Below are 21,716 nucleotides of genomic sequence, written 5' to 3'. Positions count from 1 at the left end.
TGAATCCATTTTAGAGGAAGAATAGTAAAAGGCCACAGATTGGTTAACCTCAAAAGTTCAAAGCCAGTCCATTGTCCTCTACCACAGGGAATACTAAAAGGGTTTAGAATCGGGCAGCGATGTTTAGATCAACTATTCTAGGATCTCTTGCCCTATTCCGTAAGGCAAGGAAACAGCCCGGTCCTCTCCCTGAGCTGTAGTCATAAAAATAAACTGTGATTGCAGCATGGAATAGCGATCGTTAATAATATTTTCTAAAGTCATCATGATATCGTAATTGTATTTGTAATCTATAAATATAATCTTTTAAAATAACAAATCACGTCGGAACGTTCATAACCTCTGTACTTATGACCCTAGAACCATAATCACAACAACCGCAACTACAGTCGCAATTTAGTGCATAACACACAAATTAAATCAAGCGGGTTAAGTTTAGTTCGTTATTTACGAGGAAGTATCAATTGTGTGAACATTTTTTTAAGAGAAAACAACATCAGTGATAAAAAAATGCCTTATAATATACGATTTTAACTAACTTTTTTTGGATTTGTCAAAATGACCAACAAAATCGTAATTCGAAATAAAAATCGCAACGCGATCTTCAGGATCGCAAATCAGTCCCCAAAATCGCAACGCGATTATGAAGAATCGCAATGCGATAGTACAAATTCGCATTGCGATTTTCCAGAATCGCAACGCGAATATGAAAATCGCAACGCGAACATATAAATCGCAACGCGATTCTGACTATCGCAACGAGGATCCGTAAAATCGCAACGCGTATCCGTAAAATCGCAACGCGTATCCGTAAATCGCAACGACAATACGTAAAATCGCAACAAGAATACGTAAATCGCAACGCGGAAATCGCAACGACAATACGTAAAATCGCAACAAGAATACGTAAATCGCAACGCGGAAATCGCAACGAGAATATGTAAATCGCAATGCGTATCCGTAAATCGCAATGTGAATACGTAAATCGCAATGCGAATACGTAAATCGCAATGCGAATCTGTAAATCGCAATGCGAATCTGTAAATCGCAACGAGATTCTGACTATCGCAATACTGAATTTCAAATTCGCAACTCGATTTCTGAATTCGCAACATGTTTTAATTTCGCAACACAAATGTTTTGGGTATATAACTACGCAGCAGCAGCAACTCATAACCTAAATCCCTAAATCGCAACTCATTCCATCTCCATCTATCACTCTCTCCGGCGACATCCGTTCCTATATCCAACGACATCCTTCCCCATCCGGCAACAGGTTTTAGTTTTGCAGCTCGTTTGTTTAGTAAATTAATTTACAATAATGAAATCATCTAATGTTGATCATGTTTGGATAAATTTGTGTTTTGGAGGGTCATGGGAGAATGTTCATGGTGTTTTACAATATATGCCTTTACCCATGAATCTTCAACTAAAACTGTCATTAAAAAAGTTAACTTATGAAACTCTAATGTTACATGTTGCAAATAAATTGAATTTAGAGCCCCTAAGTGGATTTAGGCTATCTTATCAGAGAAATGGTAAAGTTTATTTGTTAACCGACAATGAAGATGTTGAACGATTCATTGCTTACATTAGTGTTTCAAGTGATGATGTTACATTGTATGTTGTTGAACCTAGAAGTAGTGAAGTTGGGTCAGTAGCGGGTAGTAATCAATTAAGTTTTTAAACCCCAGTTTATGGTGCTCAAAATTTAATGGTTCTACCACAATTTCATCACCAAGCAAATATTGTTTCACCATATTTCCAATACCAAACACAATCTCAAAACCCACAATCTTTCCCTAATCCAAATCCCAATCAACTTTCAGCACCAAATTCCGGTTTTCGTATTGACCAGTTAGACGATGATGAGCCAACAGAAAAAATTGTGAGTACTAGTCAGTATTCGAAATTTGATCTTGGTCAATACCCGGACGTTGATCTTGGTCAATACTCGGATTTTGATGATTTTTCAGAAGAAGAAACAAACCCTGCGTGTAATGATTTTGATATTGGTCAATACCCGAATTTTGATGATGAAACAACCGTTGCCGAGGAAGATGTTGTTGATGATAATGAGGAGGAAGTTACGACTGTAAATGAACATGTTGAACATCCATTCTGTAATTCATATAACACTGAATAAGAAAAAGAAGAAGAAGAAATCCCCAAAGAAAAGTCCCCGAAGAAAATGCCACGAGAGTATAACTGGAATATGCCAGAATTACTTCAGATACCGGAAGAAGAGTTGGTAAAGATAGCAGTTGATTGTTACACAAAAATTATTCATATCAAGAAAGATGATTGTTTTGATACAAAGGAAGACTTGAAGATAGCTTTGTATACGAAATGTGTGGAAGATGGCTATCAACTAAAAGTTAACAAATCAAGCAAAGATCGTTTCGAAACAAGGTGTATGATTGACAAAAACTGTATGTGGCGTATGATTGCAAAGAGGATAAAAGATTGCGAAATGTTTCAAGTTAGGACTTTTATTGATAAACATACATGTTCAAGAACCCAAGTTTTTCCTCACCATAGACAGGCAAACAAAAAGGTGTTGGGTGGTTTTCTGGCTGAGTTAATGTTTTTGAATGGAAGGGTATATCGGGGACATGAAATTATGACTGACATGAATGCTCGGTTCAAGATTAGTATCTCATATTCTCAAGCTTGGAGAGCCAAATGTTATGCCTTGGAATTGTTGAGGGGGTCGCCAGAAGCATCGTTTGCCCAACTGCCGGCTTATTGTCACAATTTAAAGCTGAAAAATCCTGGGTCGGTAACTCATATCAAAACAGATAGAGATGGACGCTTTGAGTTATTGTTTATCGCCATTGGTGCTGCGGTTAGTAAATCAATATAATTTTGTTGACTCATTTTTGTTAGTTACATGTATTTCACATTCAAATGATTATATTTCTTGTTTATATGATTTTGTAGATTCGTTCGTTTATTAATTGCATGCGCCCAGTTATTATAGTTGACGGAGCACATTTAAAAGGTCGATACCTTGGAGTAAACTTATTAGCAGTAGCCATGGATGCTAACAATGGGATACTGCCAATAGCTTACGGGGTTGGCAAATCTGAAACCTCTGATTCATGGACATGGTTTATGGGGCATCTTAGGGATTGCATAGGTCCTATTAGCAATCTGACAATCATATCCGATAGGGCAAACTCAATTGACAACGCTGTTAGAAGGTGTTTCCCAAATGCTTTTCATGGACTTTGTGGTGTTCATTTGTATAGAAATCTAAAATCAAGGTCTGCTGGTATAAAAAATCACAAATGGATATACTGGAAGGCTGTAAAAGCTTATCGGGAAGTGGATTTTAATAAGCATATAAACTGTTTAAGACGTGTTTTGCCTCAGTGTGCTCAAACACTAGAAGATGTCGGATTTCAAAGATGGTCAAGAGTACATCAACTTGGAGCAAGATATGGTTTCATGACGTCTAATAGTGCAGAATCAATCAACGCTCTAAGTCGTCATTCCCGGAAATTACCCATTACTATGTTAATGGAGTTTTTTCGAGCCTCTATTCAACAGTGGTACTACAAGAAAAGAAACCATGCAGGTATTATTTCTTTAAATTCGTAACTTATCATATATTTTACTAAGTATTATTTATTTAAATTTACAGGAACATTAGAACATCGTGTTACACCATGGACAGAAAAAAAGATAACGAAACTTGTTGTGAAGTCAACGTCATGGAGAGTTGAACCATGTTCAAACACTTTGTTTGAAGTACTGGATAATAACTTAAATGGGCTTGTCGATCTAAATGCAAAGACGTGTAGTTGTATGAAATAGCAAATATCTGGTTATCCGTGTGGCCATGTTATAAAAGTTTCTCTTCATCTAAACCAAGATGATTCAAGCGCATACGCTATGGATTGCTACTCTACAGAAGTATATCGACGAACTTATGGCGAGATTGTCTACCCTATTCCACATCCTTCTGAGTGGGACATACCAGATGACTTACAAACAGTTTTGCCACCAGCCATAGATAGAAGGCTACCTGGCCGACCAAAAAAGTCACGATCGTATACCGTCTAAGGGTGAAGAGAAGAAGAGATCAACATGTAGTCGGTGCAAGGAAAGTGGTCATACAAGGTTGACATGTGGATCACCAGTGCCATCACAATCATCTTTTCCTCTACCAAAATATGGATCCTCATCAAAATCCAAAGCTCATATGGTGTCAAGCAAAAGGCAATCAAAATCGCAATCATCTTTAAAATCCCAATCACAACCGGCTTCACTTTTGGGACTGTTAACTTAGGTGATTTTTAAATGCAAACGTTGTATTATGTGGATTTTATGTTTGAACTTTTAACATTTTCAGTTAGGCATGTATTAGTAACTTGAGTTTGAAAATTGCTATGATCTGTTCAGTTGTTATCACTTATTAGGCATTCATTTGACTATCGCAACACGGAAATGACGTTCGCAATCATCTTAATGTCTATTGCAACGCGGAAATTACTATCACAACGAGAGAATCGCAATGCGAAATGAAAATCGCAACGCGGAAATGACTATCGCAATGCGAAATGAAAATCGCAACGAGAGAATCGTAATGCGAAATGAAAATCGCAACGAGGGAATCGCAATGTGAAATGAAAATCGCAACGCGAATTTAGTTTCGCGTTGCGATTTTAGTTTCGCGTTGTGATTTTGTCGTTGCGATTTTAATTTCGCATTGCAATTCTCTTGTTGTGATTTTCATTTCGCATTGCGATAGTCATTTTTGCCTTCAACATAATGCAGATTGAAATCAACAAAATCAACCATTACATTTCAATCAATTAAACAAGAACAAATAAGAATTATGTTCACATCAATTAAACAAATCAACTTTTACAAATCAATTAAATAATCAAAAAATAAGCAATAATTCTTATTTCCTCATCTACTATTGAATCAACTTTTGCAGCCATACATCATTTTCACGCAGCTCACTTCTGAGATTAACCTGCAGAAACTAAACATTTGCTCAAACAACACTTTCTACACATCTAAAACCTACAAACAGCAAATTATTGAATTCTAGGTACTTAACCAAACATTTTCAAACCAAAAGCCTATAAACTTACCAATTGTTTATGGACACTTTCATAACGCGGATGCAGGTAGGCAGCGTCTCGCATATATCGCTCTAGCCATAAAATACCGAAACCACAAGCCTACTGCACCTCTATCTCTATCGGTGGGAGGTAGAAAAAGTGTACTTCCTGTCGTCAAACGCTCCAAGCACATGCATACGAGAGGACCACAATCCCCTCTAGCTTTCTTTGTTTATTGTGGTGCGGTCTCGTCTCTGCTAACTGTAATATTGACCTTCTTTGGCTTCTTGTTTCCAGAACGAGTCCAATAATTTATCGCATCCAAGAATTTAGCCAAATGAGAGCTCCATCCTTTAATAATATCTCTTAAATCAGCCAATGATATGTAATTTATCATGCTGTCATATACTATTGCCTTAAGGGATAGGAGCTGAAGCTCGACGAGAAGCCAATGTTTACTTTCCAAAACAGGGATAAACACATGCAATCATAAGTAATAATTCATTCATTTGCGCACTTATTTATGAATACCTTTAAACTCAATCTAAAATAAATACTAACCTTATCTACCTCCCACCATGCAGGATAAAGTTTAGCTTGTCCATTGCCCAACGCAAATAATTCATCTCGTTGATTCTTCAAGTGAACGGCGTTAAAAGACGTCGGCATAATTGTATATCGTGTATTTCTTTTATTTTTCTTAAGTTTCCTAATTATTAGAAGACGTGACACCCACGCATCGATATGCTATTTTACAAAAAAAGACATATATTAGTGACTTACATAAATTTTAAAAAAAATAATCAAATTGAAATATAAGAAAAATATAAGACTTACCCCTCCATCGAAATAACCATTGTCTTCGACCCCTAATAATACGCCCCACCAAGACCGATCAAGCAACAAATAGATATCATCGTTGAGCTTGCATATGTCAGTGAAACACCCCTGGCTCCGCTCATGTAGATAAAAATCAACTGCGGTCTTAGCCCAAAGGGTGTTATCCAAAATTGTGTCCGGTAGTTGTCTCCTCTCCACTTCAGATACCGGAATGGTACTGGCCGGTAACTCATACGAGAGCCAACTCTTATCCATCATGTACGACACGTCAGAGGGTTTCTCAAGAATCTTACATATGACGCCATGTGAATCGGGCTCTTGAATGGTGGGAGGGACCTCTTCAACGATGACAGTGGCCTCTTGAACGGTGGGAGGGGACTCTCAAGGAATGATAGAGGCCTCTTCAACGATAGGAGTGGACTCTTGAGGGATGACAGGCGAGTCGGGCTTCTTCTTGCGGTGTCTTCGCACTATTGGGGTGTACGGAGACTTAATAGCACGTGCACGCCATCTGATGCATGAACTCCGTCGTGCAAGAAAAACCCGACGTAAAGCATCCATCTTATCGGGCCGCTAAATAATTAAAAAATCAGTAAATAAACAGACATGATATTTAAACAGTGAAAACAAAAACAAATACTAACTTCACAGTGTTAAAGAATAAACAGTTTAGCAGTATGGCAGCAACCGAATAAATTTACTAAGCAATCTAAGTGAAATTACGAGTAAATTTATCATCAAGTTAAATATGGAAAATCTTAAACTTACCTCGTTGCGTAGAGTATGAACCTCATTCTGCAACGATACTACCATCTCACGTAGAGTGGCAACCTCACCACGTAAAGTAGATACCTCCACACGCCATGCACTATCGTTATCGCGTAGAGTACCGATCTCCTCACGCAAGGTATTGACCTCATCACGTAACTCCCTTGACTCATCCCGTGGAGGTGGAGAACAGGGAGATAGAAGTCGTGGCATCTTTGTCGGTCGCCTATCATGAGGTGGTGGTGGAGAAGAGGCTCGATGATGTGACGGGATAGGTGATGGCTCTCGTTGTAGAGGTGTATAGTCAGGTCGATCAGGTGATGGCTCTGGGTGAGGTGATGGCTCTCGAAGTGGAGGAAGTGGAGGCTGCTCATCATTCGTGCCATCAAAAAAACGCTGACTAGCTTACCACCAATCAGTGGCAAGCTTAGCCTCCGTGGGTGTCAGTCTCTGTAATGGAGTGTTGGCCTCCTAAAAATATAAAAACTCAAACAAAGTTAAACGTCTACTATTAATAACTTGTTTATATATGATAGTATTTGTGTTAACTTACATTATTTATTGTCGCATATGGTATTAAGTCTTCCCAATCCAACAGACGTTTCCTCTTCCAGGAAATAGCTCTAGGAATATCATTTGAAGTTTTTAATGCATATGTCCGCATGCTGGGGAAAGCCTCAAATATCCAAATCTACAAACAATATAATAACAAACATTAGTAATTGTTAAATAATTAATTATAATTTTGAAAACATTATATAGAAAATCTTACCTTAAAGGCCCAAACAAAGCCTGACAAAGTGTATTTCGACCCATCGCCACGCAAACTTTTGCGGTCATCAAAGTCAGACGACAACTTAGTCCAGGTAGCTTTCCATATATACGAACCCCACGGAAACATATTTCATGCATTTAGGTCCTCTACCAATAATATTAGCTCCTGAGGAATAGGTTGTCTGGCCTCTCTACCTAAAAAGCCGACATACAAAAGTACTAGAAGGCATACTCGGACAACATCGACGTCATTCATCCGAGTAAAACCATCTTTCTTATTAAACAATTTCTTCAGGTCTTCGACGTGTAAGTTCAGCTTCTCTATTGACTCATCAGGAAAAACCCGGGATAACCATGATGGGCGGATGATATGACGAGTGTACCGGCCTACATCATCGTGTCCGAATCGTAAACCAGTGATTAAGCAGAACTCCTTCCGCCCAAAACAAGTATACGCCGGTGGAAAATGAAACCATATCTCTTCCTCACCACGTTGTATATTGTTGGGTATATCGCTTGTCATGGTCTGAAGCCACAAATGGGTCAAATTAGCATCTCCACCCGGATGCTGTACTCTCAGCCATGGCCCGAAGCATGTTTCCTCAAACAATTTTCTTTGTGCAGGTGAAAGCTTCGAAGCAATTGTAGTGGCTAGGCTAACTTTATTCCTTAATGTCAATGAAGCCGAAAAAATTTCTACAAGAACAATAAACATACCAAGTTAGATATACCAAAAACTACACTGTGAAGATATACCAAAAACAATAAACATAAAGAGTAGTAGTTTATTCTTGAAACTAAAATTTGCAATACTGTTTTGTCTTTTGGTTGAAATGAAAATCGCAACGCGGAAATGACTATCGCAACGAGAGAATCGCAACGCGAAATGAAAATCGCAACGAGAGAATCGCAACGCGAAATGAAAATCGCAATGCGATTTTGGTTTCGCGTTCGCGTTGCGATTATCTCGTTGCGATTTTCATTTCTCTCGTTGCAATAGTCATTTTCTTGTTGCGATTTTCATTTTCATGTTGCGATTTTAAGTTTAGAAACTATTCTTCTTCTGTAAATTGAAACTTTAATGGATTGCATTACTTAAACCAAAAGACAAAACAAAGACAAATACTAACTTCACAGGGTTAAAGACTAAACAGTTTAGCAGTATTGGCAGCAATCGAATGAATTTAATAAGAAATCTAAGTGAAATGGTTAATCTATTATTGAAATTATCAGTAAACTTATCATCAATTTCAATATGAAAAACCTATAATAATGCAAAAATTTCAAAATAAAAATAATTAAAAAAACTAACCCTCGGAGGTTGATTTTCCATTTTTGAATGATTGTGAGGGATTTCTGACCGTGAATGGTTGTGAGGGATTTCGCCGGAGATGGGGGCGAAAATCTTCGGAGATGGGGACAGATTTCGCCGTAGAGAGTGAGAGATGGAGATGGGATTGAGTTGTGATTTTTTTTAGGTTTTAGGTTATGAGTTGCGATTACGGGATATATTGTGCACGGTTCAGTGTTCCGATAATTAATATTCGTATTTGGAATTTGAAAATAAAATACGCGTAGCGATTATAATGACGCTTTAAAAATCGTGTTGCGATTTACGGATACGCGTTGCGATTTTACGTATTGTCGTTGCGATTTACGGATACGCATTGCGATTTACGTATTCTCGTTGCGATTTACAGATACGCGTTGCGATTTACGTATTCTCGTTGCGATTTACGGATACGCGTTGCGATTTTACGGATACTCGTTGCGATAGTCATAATCGCGTTGCGATTTATATGTTCGCGTTGCGATTTTCATATTCGCGTTGCGATTATGGAAAATCGCAATGCGAATTTGTACTATCGCATTGCGATTCTTCATAATCGCGTTGCGATTCTAGGAACTAATTTGCGATTCTAGAGATCGCGTTGCGATTCTGGAGATCGCGTTGCGATTTTTATTTCGCATTGCGATTTTGTTGGTCATTTTAGCAAATCCAAAAAAAATTGGTTAAAATCGTATATTATAAGGTATTTTTGGTGACTGATGTTATTTTCTCTTTTTTTAATGGTGGAGAACCTATTTTCATTGTCGTGTACGCTAATTTCAACCGTGGTACTTCATAAAGCCCATGTGGTCCTTAAGACCTACCATGCCAATCCTCAGTTACTTTCATAAATTTTGACAGCTCTCGTCCAAATGGTCCACGTCCCACTTTCGAGCCTCCTACCCATTATTTGATAGAAAGAAGATTAAAAAAGAAACGGAGATATCAATAAATTGGGTGCAGAAAATCCGTCAAACTCAGAGCAAAGCAAATACCAGATAACGACGGGGATTCCACACGTAAAAAAAGAAGTGCGATTTTGGCATCGGAGATTTAGGCAAAGGCTGGCAGTCTTGATCCACCCAGGCTGACTTCTTACCGTGTTGGATGGATAGGCTCGAGTAGCACAGTCATTTTGGACCCTGGTGGCCGTGGGGACTCCTATTTTGTTTGTAGATGGAACCTATTTTTCAATGCAGAGCCAAGCAGGGGAGAAACTTTTGTTCCGTGGGGTGGCCAGCGAGGCTTTGTCGGTTTCTTAAAATCTCAGCATGCAAGTCGACTCACCCATGTGCTTAATGTGGGTAATTACGGAGTGGAAAAAGAATGAGTTGGAATGGCTGATTCTATTCTATCATTGCTACTATGCATGTCTCCTCTACTTCCTTCCCATGAAACCAACAAGCTGTTTTTCTAGATTATAAATTTATTTTAAGGTAACAGCTGTATTCGATTTTAAGTAGGATGAACTTCGAACGACATTCCCCTTTCCTAAAAATTACGGATCTTCCAAAATTGATGTTTGCCTAATTTTGTGGCATACTGACATATTTTGTACCTAATTTTGTAACATATTTTCTGCATGACTAATAATGACACAGATATTTGCCCGTGCTGAATTAAATCCTATCCACTCAAAAAACCATCAAGTTGAAATATCACTGTCCATGATAGTTTCATATCACCGGAGCAATATCTTAATTTCTTTGGTACGTCACGGCAAGGACGGCACAAAAGCCATCAATTTGACCATCATTTTCACTGACCAGTCCCGGCGAAAACAGGTCGGCTTTGGGCAAATACTAGAGGAAATATCAACTACAACAGTTCCAAAGAGATGAACACATAATGTTATATCTCAATAAATCTATTTGACACTCCCATATGATTGAATGAAGATAAGACAGAAGAAAGAATGAACGTTTTTAGGGATCCTTTTCTAAATCAATGAACAAAGAATATAGCATGCCATGTGCATCTACCTGTATAAACTTCCTAGGAGGGAACGTCAGATGACCTACCAAATAAGCTGGCATCAGCTAAAGACTGATCAAACTGTATGAACCAACGAGTAACAGCTTGGCAGGGAACAGAAGAACCACAAGCAAGTGCATGTGCTGTGATGCAACAAGCCTGGTAAATCGTTTCAACGACTCTCTTCCGATGTGTAAAACGCCGGCAAAGTTGAATTGTTCCTGACCTGCATTCATTGTTGCTCTTGACCTCCCAAGAATGATACCACCAGCATTTATTTCACGGGGTAAAATGAGGGGCCACCAGACCTTGCGCCGCTGCTCTCTCCTTGTCTTCCTGATGCGATTTTGCTCTTGACGGATCACGCCTTGAACACATTTTGAGTAAGAATTCATGTCATGGTCTCTTTGGATTGTTCCTTCAGAACCGTATGCGGAACGGTCGCTTAAGATCTCGAGTGGATGTGGAGAGTTAAAGAAAGCTCTCTGTGCAGCCCGGAGCAGCTTTTCTTCACTATCATTACCTGACATTTGACAACATAGACAATATAGACCGGTTCCTGAAGGAAGGAGATGATGATGTGGAGAGAATTTCTTGTCCGGTTGTAAAATCATAATTTGCCCCATTGGTGCATACAATAGCTTCTGTAGTTCGAAAAACAAAGAGTTAGCTGCACATTATACCATAGTTGCATATAGATTTTTAATATTTCAGAAACATTACCTGATTTTTGAGACAAGGAAGGTGGCGAAATTTTCCATTAATAGCCTTTAAAAGCTGTGCAACATGATTAGGATAATTGCAAGAGAAAGCTCGGGGAACAATGTCTCTGTGCATTGTGACTGCCTGAACATGACTTCGGGGTAAGCCAAGTTTGCGAAGAAGACCGTCACCCCCACACATTATGCTTGGAGAACCAAAGGTTACAACAGGAAGTAAGGAAGAAGCTGGCACTTCACCTCTTATAAGCAACATGAGATTTATTAATAGTGACAAGCTGCCACCAAGGGAGTGCCCAGTGAAGCGGAAAGCTGCATGCTTGCCATGTGATTTTAAGTGGGAACGCACTTGAGGCAACATTTTCTCATACATTCCTTTTGCAGCTTCATATATACCTCTATGCACAAGAATATCAAATCCCTAAACCAAGAAGATTTTATTGCAAGCATCAGTAACAGGAAATAAACAACTTTTACTCATTCCCCTATGATTTTTAACTTGCATACTCAAAGCAGATGTTCAGAATTCCTGATTCTCTTATCTGAAAAGGTTTATGTGGAAATTGAAATATGATGAAATTTCTCTGAGCATTTTAGCATTTACGAATCAAAACAAAGATTTTCAAACAGCAAATCAGCATATTTTTCTAGAAATTACCTCAAATTGAACAGGTTCAAAAAGTAGATTTGCCTGCCAAGATGCCAGAGTCTCGGATCCCTACAGATACACATCACAATCTGATTATAACCAAATGCAAAAGAAAAAGGCAATAAAAAAAGTTGGATCCTGTAACAGTTAAAAAGTAGTTATGTTACCAACCTGAATTACAAAGAACCTAGTAGCACTCTGATCATCATCGCATATAAACCACTCGCAAGGTGATGAATGTGTTGAGTTCAAATCATCGGCGACAGCCTGCTTCACTTCTTCTTTAGCAGCAACCACGGCAGTAACAGAGTCTGTGGTTGCCACTAAAGAAGCCACATCGGAGATTATCATATCAGAACTGCCATCACTTAAAGTACCATCTTCAGATGAGCCCTCACTGTTTTCAGGATTTGATGACTTGAAAGGAAGTATGGCCACCGTATGGGAATGCAAATAAGAAGCAGCAGAGGCAGCTATCTGATACGCAGCAGAGGCACTGATCCGGGCACCAAGATTTTTCTTCTCTTGTCCTTCTACATCATCCTTCTCATTACTTTGCGAGGTTGGATTTTCAGATGACAAACCAATTTCCTCATTATTTTTCTCAACTTTCATTCCCAGTTCTCTCTCCACTAATGATGAAGTAACCATTCTTAAACCACGATCTTTTAGGAGATTTTGAGGCTGATTTTATCCCAGTAGGTAAATGGAGAAAAGAAAAGTCATGTTATTTCTTCATAGACAAACGATAGGACTACCAAAGATAGAAAAACAATAGATTTTTTATCAAAAGCATTAAAGATTAAAAAATTGCAGTTTGGGTGCAAGTTATTACAGATTGAATTACTGAATTTCAGGTCTTAGAAACCCAGAAACCGACCATTAACTATGTCCATTGAGAAAAGCAATAAAACAAAAACGTCTCCAACATTTATAGATGAAGGAATAAAATATGAAGGAAAACAAACAGCAGAGTTCGTTACCTTAATATTTTGAATCTCGTAAGCCAAGTTTCCAAGGTACGACAATTGAGCGTATAACTTGGCTTCAGCTAAAGACACCCTTCGTAGCATCTTGGAAAATGAATCTTTATCGATTTCAATCTCCTTTTCTTCACTTCCATCATCATCACCATCATCACCATCATCATCAACTCTGCAGAATTCACAGATTTCTTCATCACCCTTGACGACGCCGTTTCCATTGTTTTCTTCTTGGGTCTCCTCTTCTTCGTCGGCGTTGTTTCTTTCCTCTACTTCGCTTTCTTTCCACAACGACTTGACGTGCAAAATCTTCAAAACCCAATTCTCATTCCGCCCATCCACCGTCGTCCCACCATTCGTGTCTTCTTCGTGTACTTTCGTCGCCTCCAAGTTATTATTCTCCACCAAAACGGCGTCGTCGACGGCCAACCCGTTGTACCGCTTATTATTACCATCTCCACCAACGGACCACAAAGATCTCAAAGGGTACCGAAACGAGAACCTGGAAAAAGCCGTCTTCTGCGGAGGAACCGCCGCCGAAGACGACGTCGATGCCGATCTATGATCCACCGAAGACCGAGCCACGGCGCTGACTTGCGCCGTGTGAGCCCTACATTCCACCGGTCCAGTCACGGAGATCGCCGGCGCCATCCCATGAATCCCCGGTTTCAAGCAAAGCCCATCCATTACCGTTCCTGGATTCCCTTAGCTTCTTTTCAGAAATGTAAAAATATAAAGAAGAAAATCACAGAGCAATAGCAGGCTGGAAACAAGCAAGGCGCTAAAGCGAGTTGACGTAACCAAACAATCTTTTGAAATATAACTACTATCGTTTTCGTCTCTCTTTCGTTGTTTCTTCTACCCGATTATAATAATCAAATTCAAAAGAAGAGCAGCCAACCTTGGGGAAATCTTCTATTTATAATAACTTAATCATGAGATTGAAACGGCGGCGTTCGGATGGTGTGTTCGTGCCGTGTTTGTTTCCAAATTGTGCGGGGGATAATATTCGTTTGCCACGTCACAGGATTACGCTGCACTATAAACTCGAAAACTAAACGTAAAGTTTGATATCTACAGAACAAGACGTTTCCAGAATGCGACACGTGTGTTTCTATTAGTATTTCATTTTACTTTTGTCATTACTGTTTGCTATACGTAAATTTTAAATTCTTTTGTGATAATTTATTTTGAAATTTTTGACAATTTCTAACCAAGTTGTACTGAGAATTTCGATTTATTTTGAGCAAATTTGGAAGTCTAATATATCAAGTAATGATTTTAAGATATTTATATTCGATGTTAGTTTAACATTTTATTTTTCGTATTCTACGAAATAGTGTTGAAAACATTTCGTATGAATAACTAATACATCTTGGAGAAAATTAATAAACATCAAATATTAATATTTGTACATTAGAGGACTTGGGTCCATGACATCAAGCTTTTTTAATTTTTTTTTTGGGGGGGGGGGGGAGGGGGGGGTGGGGGAGAGATAGTTGGTACCATTCGTTAATGTTTCACACATGGATTTGCATATAAACACGTGTAAATTATGCATACAAAATGCTTTTAACACCCCTACACTATACAAAAACTTGAGATAAAAGAAGGGGCACAAATATCATAACAACCATTAAGTGGCTGTTTTAATCAAGGAATGTGAGATTCTTATTGGAATGGAATTTATATTCTCATATTTAATTGGTCGAGAATCTCATTCTTGATAATATTTTATTACCAATAATATATTTTTTAAGGTATATTATTGTGAATGCCATTACCTCATTTACTTTAGGTATTATTGGATTACCGACGTTTTGAAATAAAATGCCCTTAATTTTTTTCAAAAATATCATTATTCTATCATTGAATAATAAAAATTCTACGAATGTTAAATTACAAATTTATCCTTAAACTATTTTAGATTTACAAAAAAAAATCTATAATTAAAATTTTATATGAAATTCAAAGGTTAAAATAAAATTTTACCCTTTCATTAAACTTTTTATATTGTCAATTTTGTAAATATATATATTTTATTAATTTAAATTTTTAAAAATATATATATAAATATTTTTTAACTTGTTAAAAAACAAATATATAATAAGAACAATTTGGTAAAATATACATTCCAATAATCTTTTATTCCTTTAATCAAACACGATAATCTTATATTCCTGCTAAACTAACTAAACACAAAATACAACATTCTCAGTAATCCTATTCCCTGGTAATCTTATATTCCCACTAGTAATCTTACATTCTCACTATTAATCTTACATTCCGTGAACCAAACGCACCCTAATAGTATATCATATGATATTTTCAAAATTTCTAAATATGAATTATATCACGTAATCAAATAAAAATAAATTTAAATGAAAGAACTTTAACGTATTCATTCTTCAGACACTGCAAACTAATATGTTAATGGGGGAAGGAGCACAATGGTAACAAAGTGAATGAAGAAAATTTTGAAACCCTCCAGATTTCATAGCTTATATGTATCCTCATCAAATGTTGCAAAAGGAACAGTTTATGACCCAACCCTTCCCCCAAAAAATTATGGTTATCTTCTAATCCTAGCCAAGAATAGACTTGATTTTCGCCTTTTGATCATCGGTAAGCGATGTGGGGAACAAAACCTCAAAGGTAACGTACAGATCTCCTTTCTTGTTGCTGAAATGCAATGGCATTCCTTCCCCTTTGAACTTTCTTACTTCTTTTGGTTTAGTAATACCCTATGCGATACAAAATCACTTCTTACGTTGGATAAAGTTTTGATTTCAAACAACCAAATCAAAATGTACATGGGGCATGTCATGCTTACCTTAGACCCAATGTCTACTAAATGGTCATCAAGGTGTTTAATGGTCTTCTCAAAACCAACAAGAGCTTGAGCCTAGAGCAAGTCGGGAAACAGAAATTAGTTCATAGTACTGCATTTCGAAAGGACGACAAAACATTGAGACATGTGGAGCTTAAAAAATGAGTCTTACAAGTGTTATAGTGATAGTGGTGTGCAAGTCATTGCCTTCCCTCCTGAACCGGTCATGGGGTGCTGCACGAATGCGGAACTGCAGAAAATGGAGTCTTTCGTGAGCAAGAATGAGAAAATTCCACTATACTTACTGAGGCAGCAAACAAATTTGGACAGGAAAAAAATCTATCGGTCTTGCCCAATGCCCAGCAATTAGCACAATAATTGAGCTACATTGAATGGAAAATTTTCATCACTAGTTTAAGTCTAACCTTCAAATCTCCAGGTTCTCCATCTATTATAGGCTCACCATCTTCATAAAAAACCACCTCCTGTATGATGCAAAGGAACAAATTATTCCGAATTTAAAAACAGTAATGGCTAGATGAATATGCAACTATACTACTCCTAGTATTGTAATAAATCTACAATATGATGAAAATTACAAAATTCCATAGTTATAGTTGGACAAGAAACAAATAAAATCGTCAAATGAATGAATCATCACAAACAATGTGCTACACATTTAGACAAGCTCTTAAGATTTTACTAAATATCATTACTCAGCCCGCTCCCTCCCCCACCCCCGAATTAATAAGGAACAACAGAACACGTCAGAAAACCTAGATACATGATTAATCATTCTGAATTTCAGATATTGCTCATAATTGTCTTTTTTAAGAGAATCGGTCCATAATATTAATGACAATTCAACAAACTTTTCATGTCACATAAGTTTATCCTCTATCACTTCCTAAGATTTCATGCATTGCTATTTTTTAACATTAATTAAGAATAAGGGACAACAGTATCAAAAAGCACTCCAAGAAAATATTACAAATTAAAAAACTATAGAAACTTACTTGTCCATCTTGCATTCCTTTCTCAATATCAACTGTGACAAAGTACCCCTCTCGTTCATATTTCACATTTTGACACTGCTCACAAACCTAAGAAAAGAAAAGCAGTGTAAAAAAGCAGAGGAAATAGATCAAGTACATACTAGTGTGAAACATAAAATCAATAAAAAGAAAGACAATGACGCCTTAGTACCTGTTCAGTCATCTGTTGGAACATCCCAGGACCAATTTGCTTATGATAGACCTCATTTCTGCAGTTACAGCGTCGTTTACCAGGAGCCGGCTTTAAGATGTTTTTCTCCCTCCAAACCTGGTGAATTCCAGATCAATGTTACTTTTCTATAAAGTAAGAACATTGAGAAGAATGATCAGAGATGAAGCAGGGGGGAACAAAGAGGCAATAAACTAGATTTCTAGGAAATAAAACAGTCGGAAGAAAATTTTTTGCCAAGTACAAATGACTAGCTCCAAACACAGCCTAACAACTTTCTTTTACACTATTGACATTTCCTTAAAAAATCTGACAAGGTCAGAATATTACATGGCTTCATTTTGCATCATACCACACACTATGATGCCTTATAGCTGATAAACACTAATGTTCAAAAGAAATAAAGAATCTGACTTGTCATTGTTAAGGGTCCACAAAACACGTGAGAGAGATGAAGTATCTACGTGTACAAGTTTAGCTATTATTACAAGGATATAATTAAACTACTAACATCCTGAGAAAGCAAAAGTGTACTCAAATACATGATTCTGTTCACAAACCTGCTACTCAGGTCAATAAGGCAATATAAGTAACAGCTCAGTTAAGACATTAATAGGTCAAAGGTATGTGAAAAATTCTTTGGTTCCGCACAAGTCAAGATGACTGAACACCGATAAGCTATCAATTTGGATCAAGGATAAGAAATTTTTACCAGAGCACATAATTTCTCACCTTAAGTGGCCCTCCCAAGTACAAATCTTCAAGTGTTGCATCCAATTCAACAATTACATCGTCGCCCTTTACAATTCTCTCTTCCTCTTCTGCCTGGCCTCCACCAAAAAACCTGAAGAAATCACCGTCCTGTCAGCAATCATAGGTGTCTGAAATCAGAAATACGCATTAAAATGAATATAAAAATCCTAAAAAATTGATGGCTAATCATGTTTAAACTAAATGAATGTATCAGTAGGTAGGCGGTTTTTAAATGTTTAAACCATCAATAACGTACATCATCCAAAATATAAGTCAATAACCAACATTTTATTGTTGATTTCACACATCATCTTAAAAACCTAAACATAATCAACAATAAAGATGGTAAGTAACCTGAATTTGGGAAACATTAGCATGCCCAAGATAAACTTAAGAAGCATGGATTGGCTTCTAAATTTTGGGTCATCATTTGTAATAATATTTCAACTAATAGTCAACTGCTATTAAGATGATTAAATGCAATCAAATGATAAAATTCAGATATCTTACGAGCTGAAAATGTCCTGAATATTGACTCCCGTTCCTCCTCCTCTGCCTCCGCTGGCAGCATGCTGCTTCAGGCCCTCCTCACCATACCTATCATATATGCCCCTCTTTTCGCTATCCGACAACACCTCATAAGCTAATCATTATCGAAACAATTCATTCCATAACTAATTTTTCAAAAATACAAATAATAATGATAAAGCACCAAATTTTTATCACCGTTACTAATCTCAGCAAATCGCTTATTGGCCTCTTCATTGCCGGGGTTCTTATCAGGATGATACTTCAATGCCAGCTTTCTATACGCTCTTTTGATCTGCTCATCCGATGCTCCTTTCGGTATTTGCAATATATCGTAATAACTCTTCCTGCAGCAAAATCATCACAAAGTCCCACGATTATAAAAACGCATTTCTTTAACAAAAAAAAGAAGAAGAAGAAGAAGAAGAAGAGAAAGTTAACTCATACCCTGCAATGGCGATAATTGCGTAAGACAAAGTGAACAACAGAAAAAGTAACTTCGATCTAGAAAGCGTCATGGATACGAGATCAGGAGAGAAACTGGATCTCTCCGGAACTTATGAAATGTTTACAAAACTGTTATCAGATCTTCGATTCCCACAAAATAAAGAATGATCTTTCAAGAGAGAGAATACGGGAAGGGATTCCAAAGCTTTGGTTCTGCTTTTCTATACTTTATTTTCCTCAATGGAACGTTTTTCCCCCCAGCTTAACTGCTTCGAAACTGGGAATTGGTGTTTAAAACATTTAAACAAAGAATAAACAAGGCAGCAGCAGTCACGAAAGGGAAAGCGGAGCGAAATATGAGGGATCAAACGAGTTAACTTTGGGGACTAAAACTTCGGCTACGTGTTATTAAGAAAATTGGCCAATGAGCGTAGGCTTCTTCTTGTTTTCTCCAATATAGGTTTGCCACGTGGACGGGTTCGCCGTCTTCCTGCGTCGTAGATCTGCTTCCCTGGAAAATGTAAAATTTATATACAAACCGATTTAAAATTAGGGTAAATTACTTCAGACACCACTACACTTTACTGTATGTGTCAATTTTATCATTTAACTTTAAATTGATATGACTAGCACTAAATTTTTGTTTTATCTTCAATTATACCACTAAAATATTAACTTGAAAATGATACGATAATATGGACTTAAATTTCGTCAATGTGATGATGTAACCAAAAGGATGTCGTTTTGATATTGATATATTAATGGTTAAAATAAGGTTTTGAAGGACTATAAAATCTTTAATTTAAGTATCAATTTCATCATTAAATTTAAAACACTTCAATTTTAAGCACTGATTTTTTTTTGTCGACGTTAACACTCAATTGTAGTTTATCACCTGTCATCATTCTCAACAAGATGATACCAAAATATACATGCAAAGTTTCATATGAACATAAATTCTGTGCATGATATATCTAATACTGGAATTCATAGAATCTATTTGCACATATTATATAAGAAGTTATCTTATGTAAGGGTGGTTGCAGGATCCAGTCAAAAGGGTTTGAGAGCTTAAAGCGGTCATTGCATACTTCAACAGATGATGATGGTTTTGCAGAATTAGGCTTACCGGAGGAAAGGGTTGGAGGTATTATTCGGAAACTGAAGACAGGAACTGAGCATTTTGTGGTAAGCATTCCAAGTATTTATTATCCTCCCTTTCCTCTCTCTATTGCCAATTATGTCTGAGCTGGCTGTGTGTGCGCGATCGTTCCTGCATTTTCTTTTGTGTATTTTCCTTTTGACATCTCACTGCTAGTGCATGTCTAATGAATAAACTCACTGCTATTTCCGCTTTCCATGTTGTCTGTTGTTCTGTGACTTGATCACCACCTAAATTCACTATTTTATGCAGAAAATTGGTGGTGCTGAAAAGAAGCTAAATGGGTCACATTTTAAGGCAGACAGTCACTTTAACATCAAGGATGTATCACATAAAGTTGCGAAGTCTTCTGTTCCTTCTCTAGATCTTCAGAACAATAATGACAAAAAAATCTAATTTCAGAGCTTCACATTCTGTTACGATTAAGAATGTTCTTTCTATAATCAACTGTCTCGTGTCGAAGAAAGCAATTTCAGTTTTTGGCAAGGTGTCAAAGTTTTCCAAGAGGTCAGTTCCAAATGGACTTGATTGTTGTGACATTGAATTTAAGGTATTTTCTTTCTTGACTATAGAACTTTCCTTCCTCTTTTTCCATGTCTTTTTTCCCTCTTCATACGGCCACCTATTCGTTTGGGAAAAACATAATAAGAGTTAATATATGCTTTTCCAGCTTGAGAAGTCAAGAAAGGAAGCATTATCAATGGGCTATGTAACAGTGAAGGAACATCAGCTTAGAGACTGCAGAATCAGCAATACACTTTGCATGCAAATCATGTGGTCTTTTAGAGGGTCTGGTGAACTTGAAAGAGGATGTTATGGATGCCTCATTTAGAGTGAATGGTGTGACAGACACAAAGACCATACTAAAAAAGCAAGAAACGTTCACCATTTCTATTAATATTGGTTCCAATCTTGCAGATCTTTTTAAATTTATTTTATTTGAATATAATTGTGGTCATGCATGTTTGTCACCCTTGCGGTAAGCTGTTAGTGTAACATGTATGAAGACTAGAGGTAATTATCTGAGTGAAATTGAAGTCCTAATAAGCTTATTAGCGCTTTTCTTGTTGGCAATGCTAGTCACATTGAGCTTTGCTCTTGTTGCTTTTAGATTTTCTCGATAGTGATAGGTAATTAAGTGCCATATTAGAAATGTGATACGAAAATGAAACATTTTGCTAATGATACTGAGGAGATTCTTCCTCTTAAAATGAATTTCTCTCTACTCTGGGAGGGATAGGGTGTCTTCAGGTCTGAATCAGAAATCACTGGAGGTTTGTTTCATGTTGAAGTCGCTGATTAGCTACTAGATCTTCCTCTCCTGGCTTAGTTGTTTAGTAGTAACAAGCGGAAGGCATAAGCTCCTCTAGAGAGGGGTGAGCAGCAAGCAGGCGGAGGTTAGTCTCATATAAATGGAAATTTTCTGTACAGATTTGAATATCATATTTGGAAGGCAACTTTTTTAAGCTTAGTTGAACCATAGAAGAGGAACCGTTTCGTTTGTGTCAATTAATAGTGCGTTTGATTTACACAATTATTGATAATTTTGTCATCAAATATATAATTTCTTCTGATTTCAACCCATTCAATAAATGGTTTGCTTTTGGTAGGTCTTGCCAATATATAGTTTGAGTAAACATTAAGGCATGATGTA

General features: G+C 37.2%; 2 protein-coding genes and 1 long non-coding RNA gene across 3 annotated transcripts; 1 reads left to right on the top strand and 2 right to left on the bottom strand.

The window, feature by feature from the left end:
• Window positions 1–10,620: 10,620 nt before the first annotated feature.
• Window positions 10,621–14,005, bottom strand: LOC120158309 (phospholipase A1 PLIP2, chloroplastic-like). The gene is made up of 5 exons (XM_039169184.1): window positions 13,119–14,005; window positions 12,307–12,819; window positions 12,145–12,204; window positions 11,491–11,907; window positions 10,621–11,411 (listed from the first exon to the last, which is right to left on the bottom strand). The coding sequence occupies exons 1-5, from the start codon at window positions 13,803–13,805 to the stop codon at window positions 10,833–10,835; spliced, it is 2,256 nt and encodes a 751-aa protein (XP_039025115.1). The 5' UTR covers window positions 13,806–14,005; the 3' UTR covers window positions 10,621–10,832.
• A 1,334-nt stretch (window positions 14,006–15,339) lies between these two features.
• Window positions 15,340–20,806, top strand: LOC120158312. Its single transcript, XR_005519220.1, has 4 exons — window positions 15,340–15,351; window positions 19,947–20,088; window positions 20,315–20,612; window positions 20,733–20,806. It is a non-coding gene; the product is annotated as an uncharacterized LOC120158312 (long non-coding RNA).
• LOC120158310 (dnaJ protein ERDJ3B-like) lies at window positions 15,550–18,971 on the bottom strand. The gene is made up of 10 exons (XM_039169185.1): window positions 18,901–18,971; window positions 18,652–18,800; window positions 18,436–18,568; window positions 17,905–18,016; window positions 17,155–17,271; window positions 16,965–17,051; window positions 16,374–16,433; window positions 16,121–16,198; window positions 15,952–16,023; window positions 15,550–15,862 (listed from the first exon to the last, which is right to left on the bottom strand). The coding sequence occupies exons 1-10, from the start codon at window positions 18,969–18,971 to the stop codon at window positions 15,704–15,706; spliced, it is 1,038 nt and encodes a 345-aa protein (XP_039025116.1). The 3' UTR covers window positions 15,550–15,703.
• Window positions 20,807–21,716: the final 910 nt, after the last annotated feature.

This window comes from Hibiscus syriacus, unplaced genomic scaffold (assembly GCF_006381635.1).
Source record: "Hibiscus syriacus cultivar Baekdansim isolate YM2019G1 unplaced genomic scaffold, ASM638163v2 tig00111311_pilon, whole genome shotgun sequence".
Taxonomy (NCBI): Eukaryota; Viridiplantae; Streptophyta; class Magnoliopsida; order Malvales; family Malvaceae; genus Hibiscus; species Hibiscus syriacus.
The sequence above is the reverse complement of the archived record's forward strand: the minus strand, read 5'-3'. Positions and strand labels throughout refer to the sequence as shown.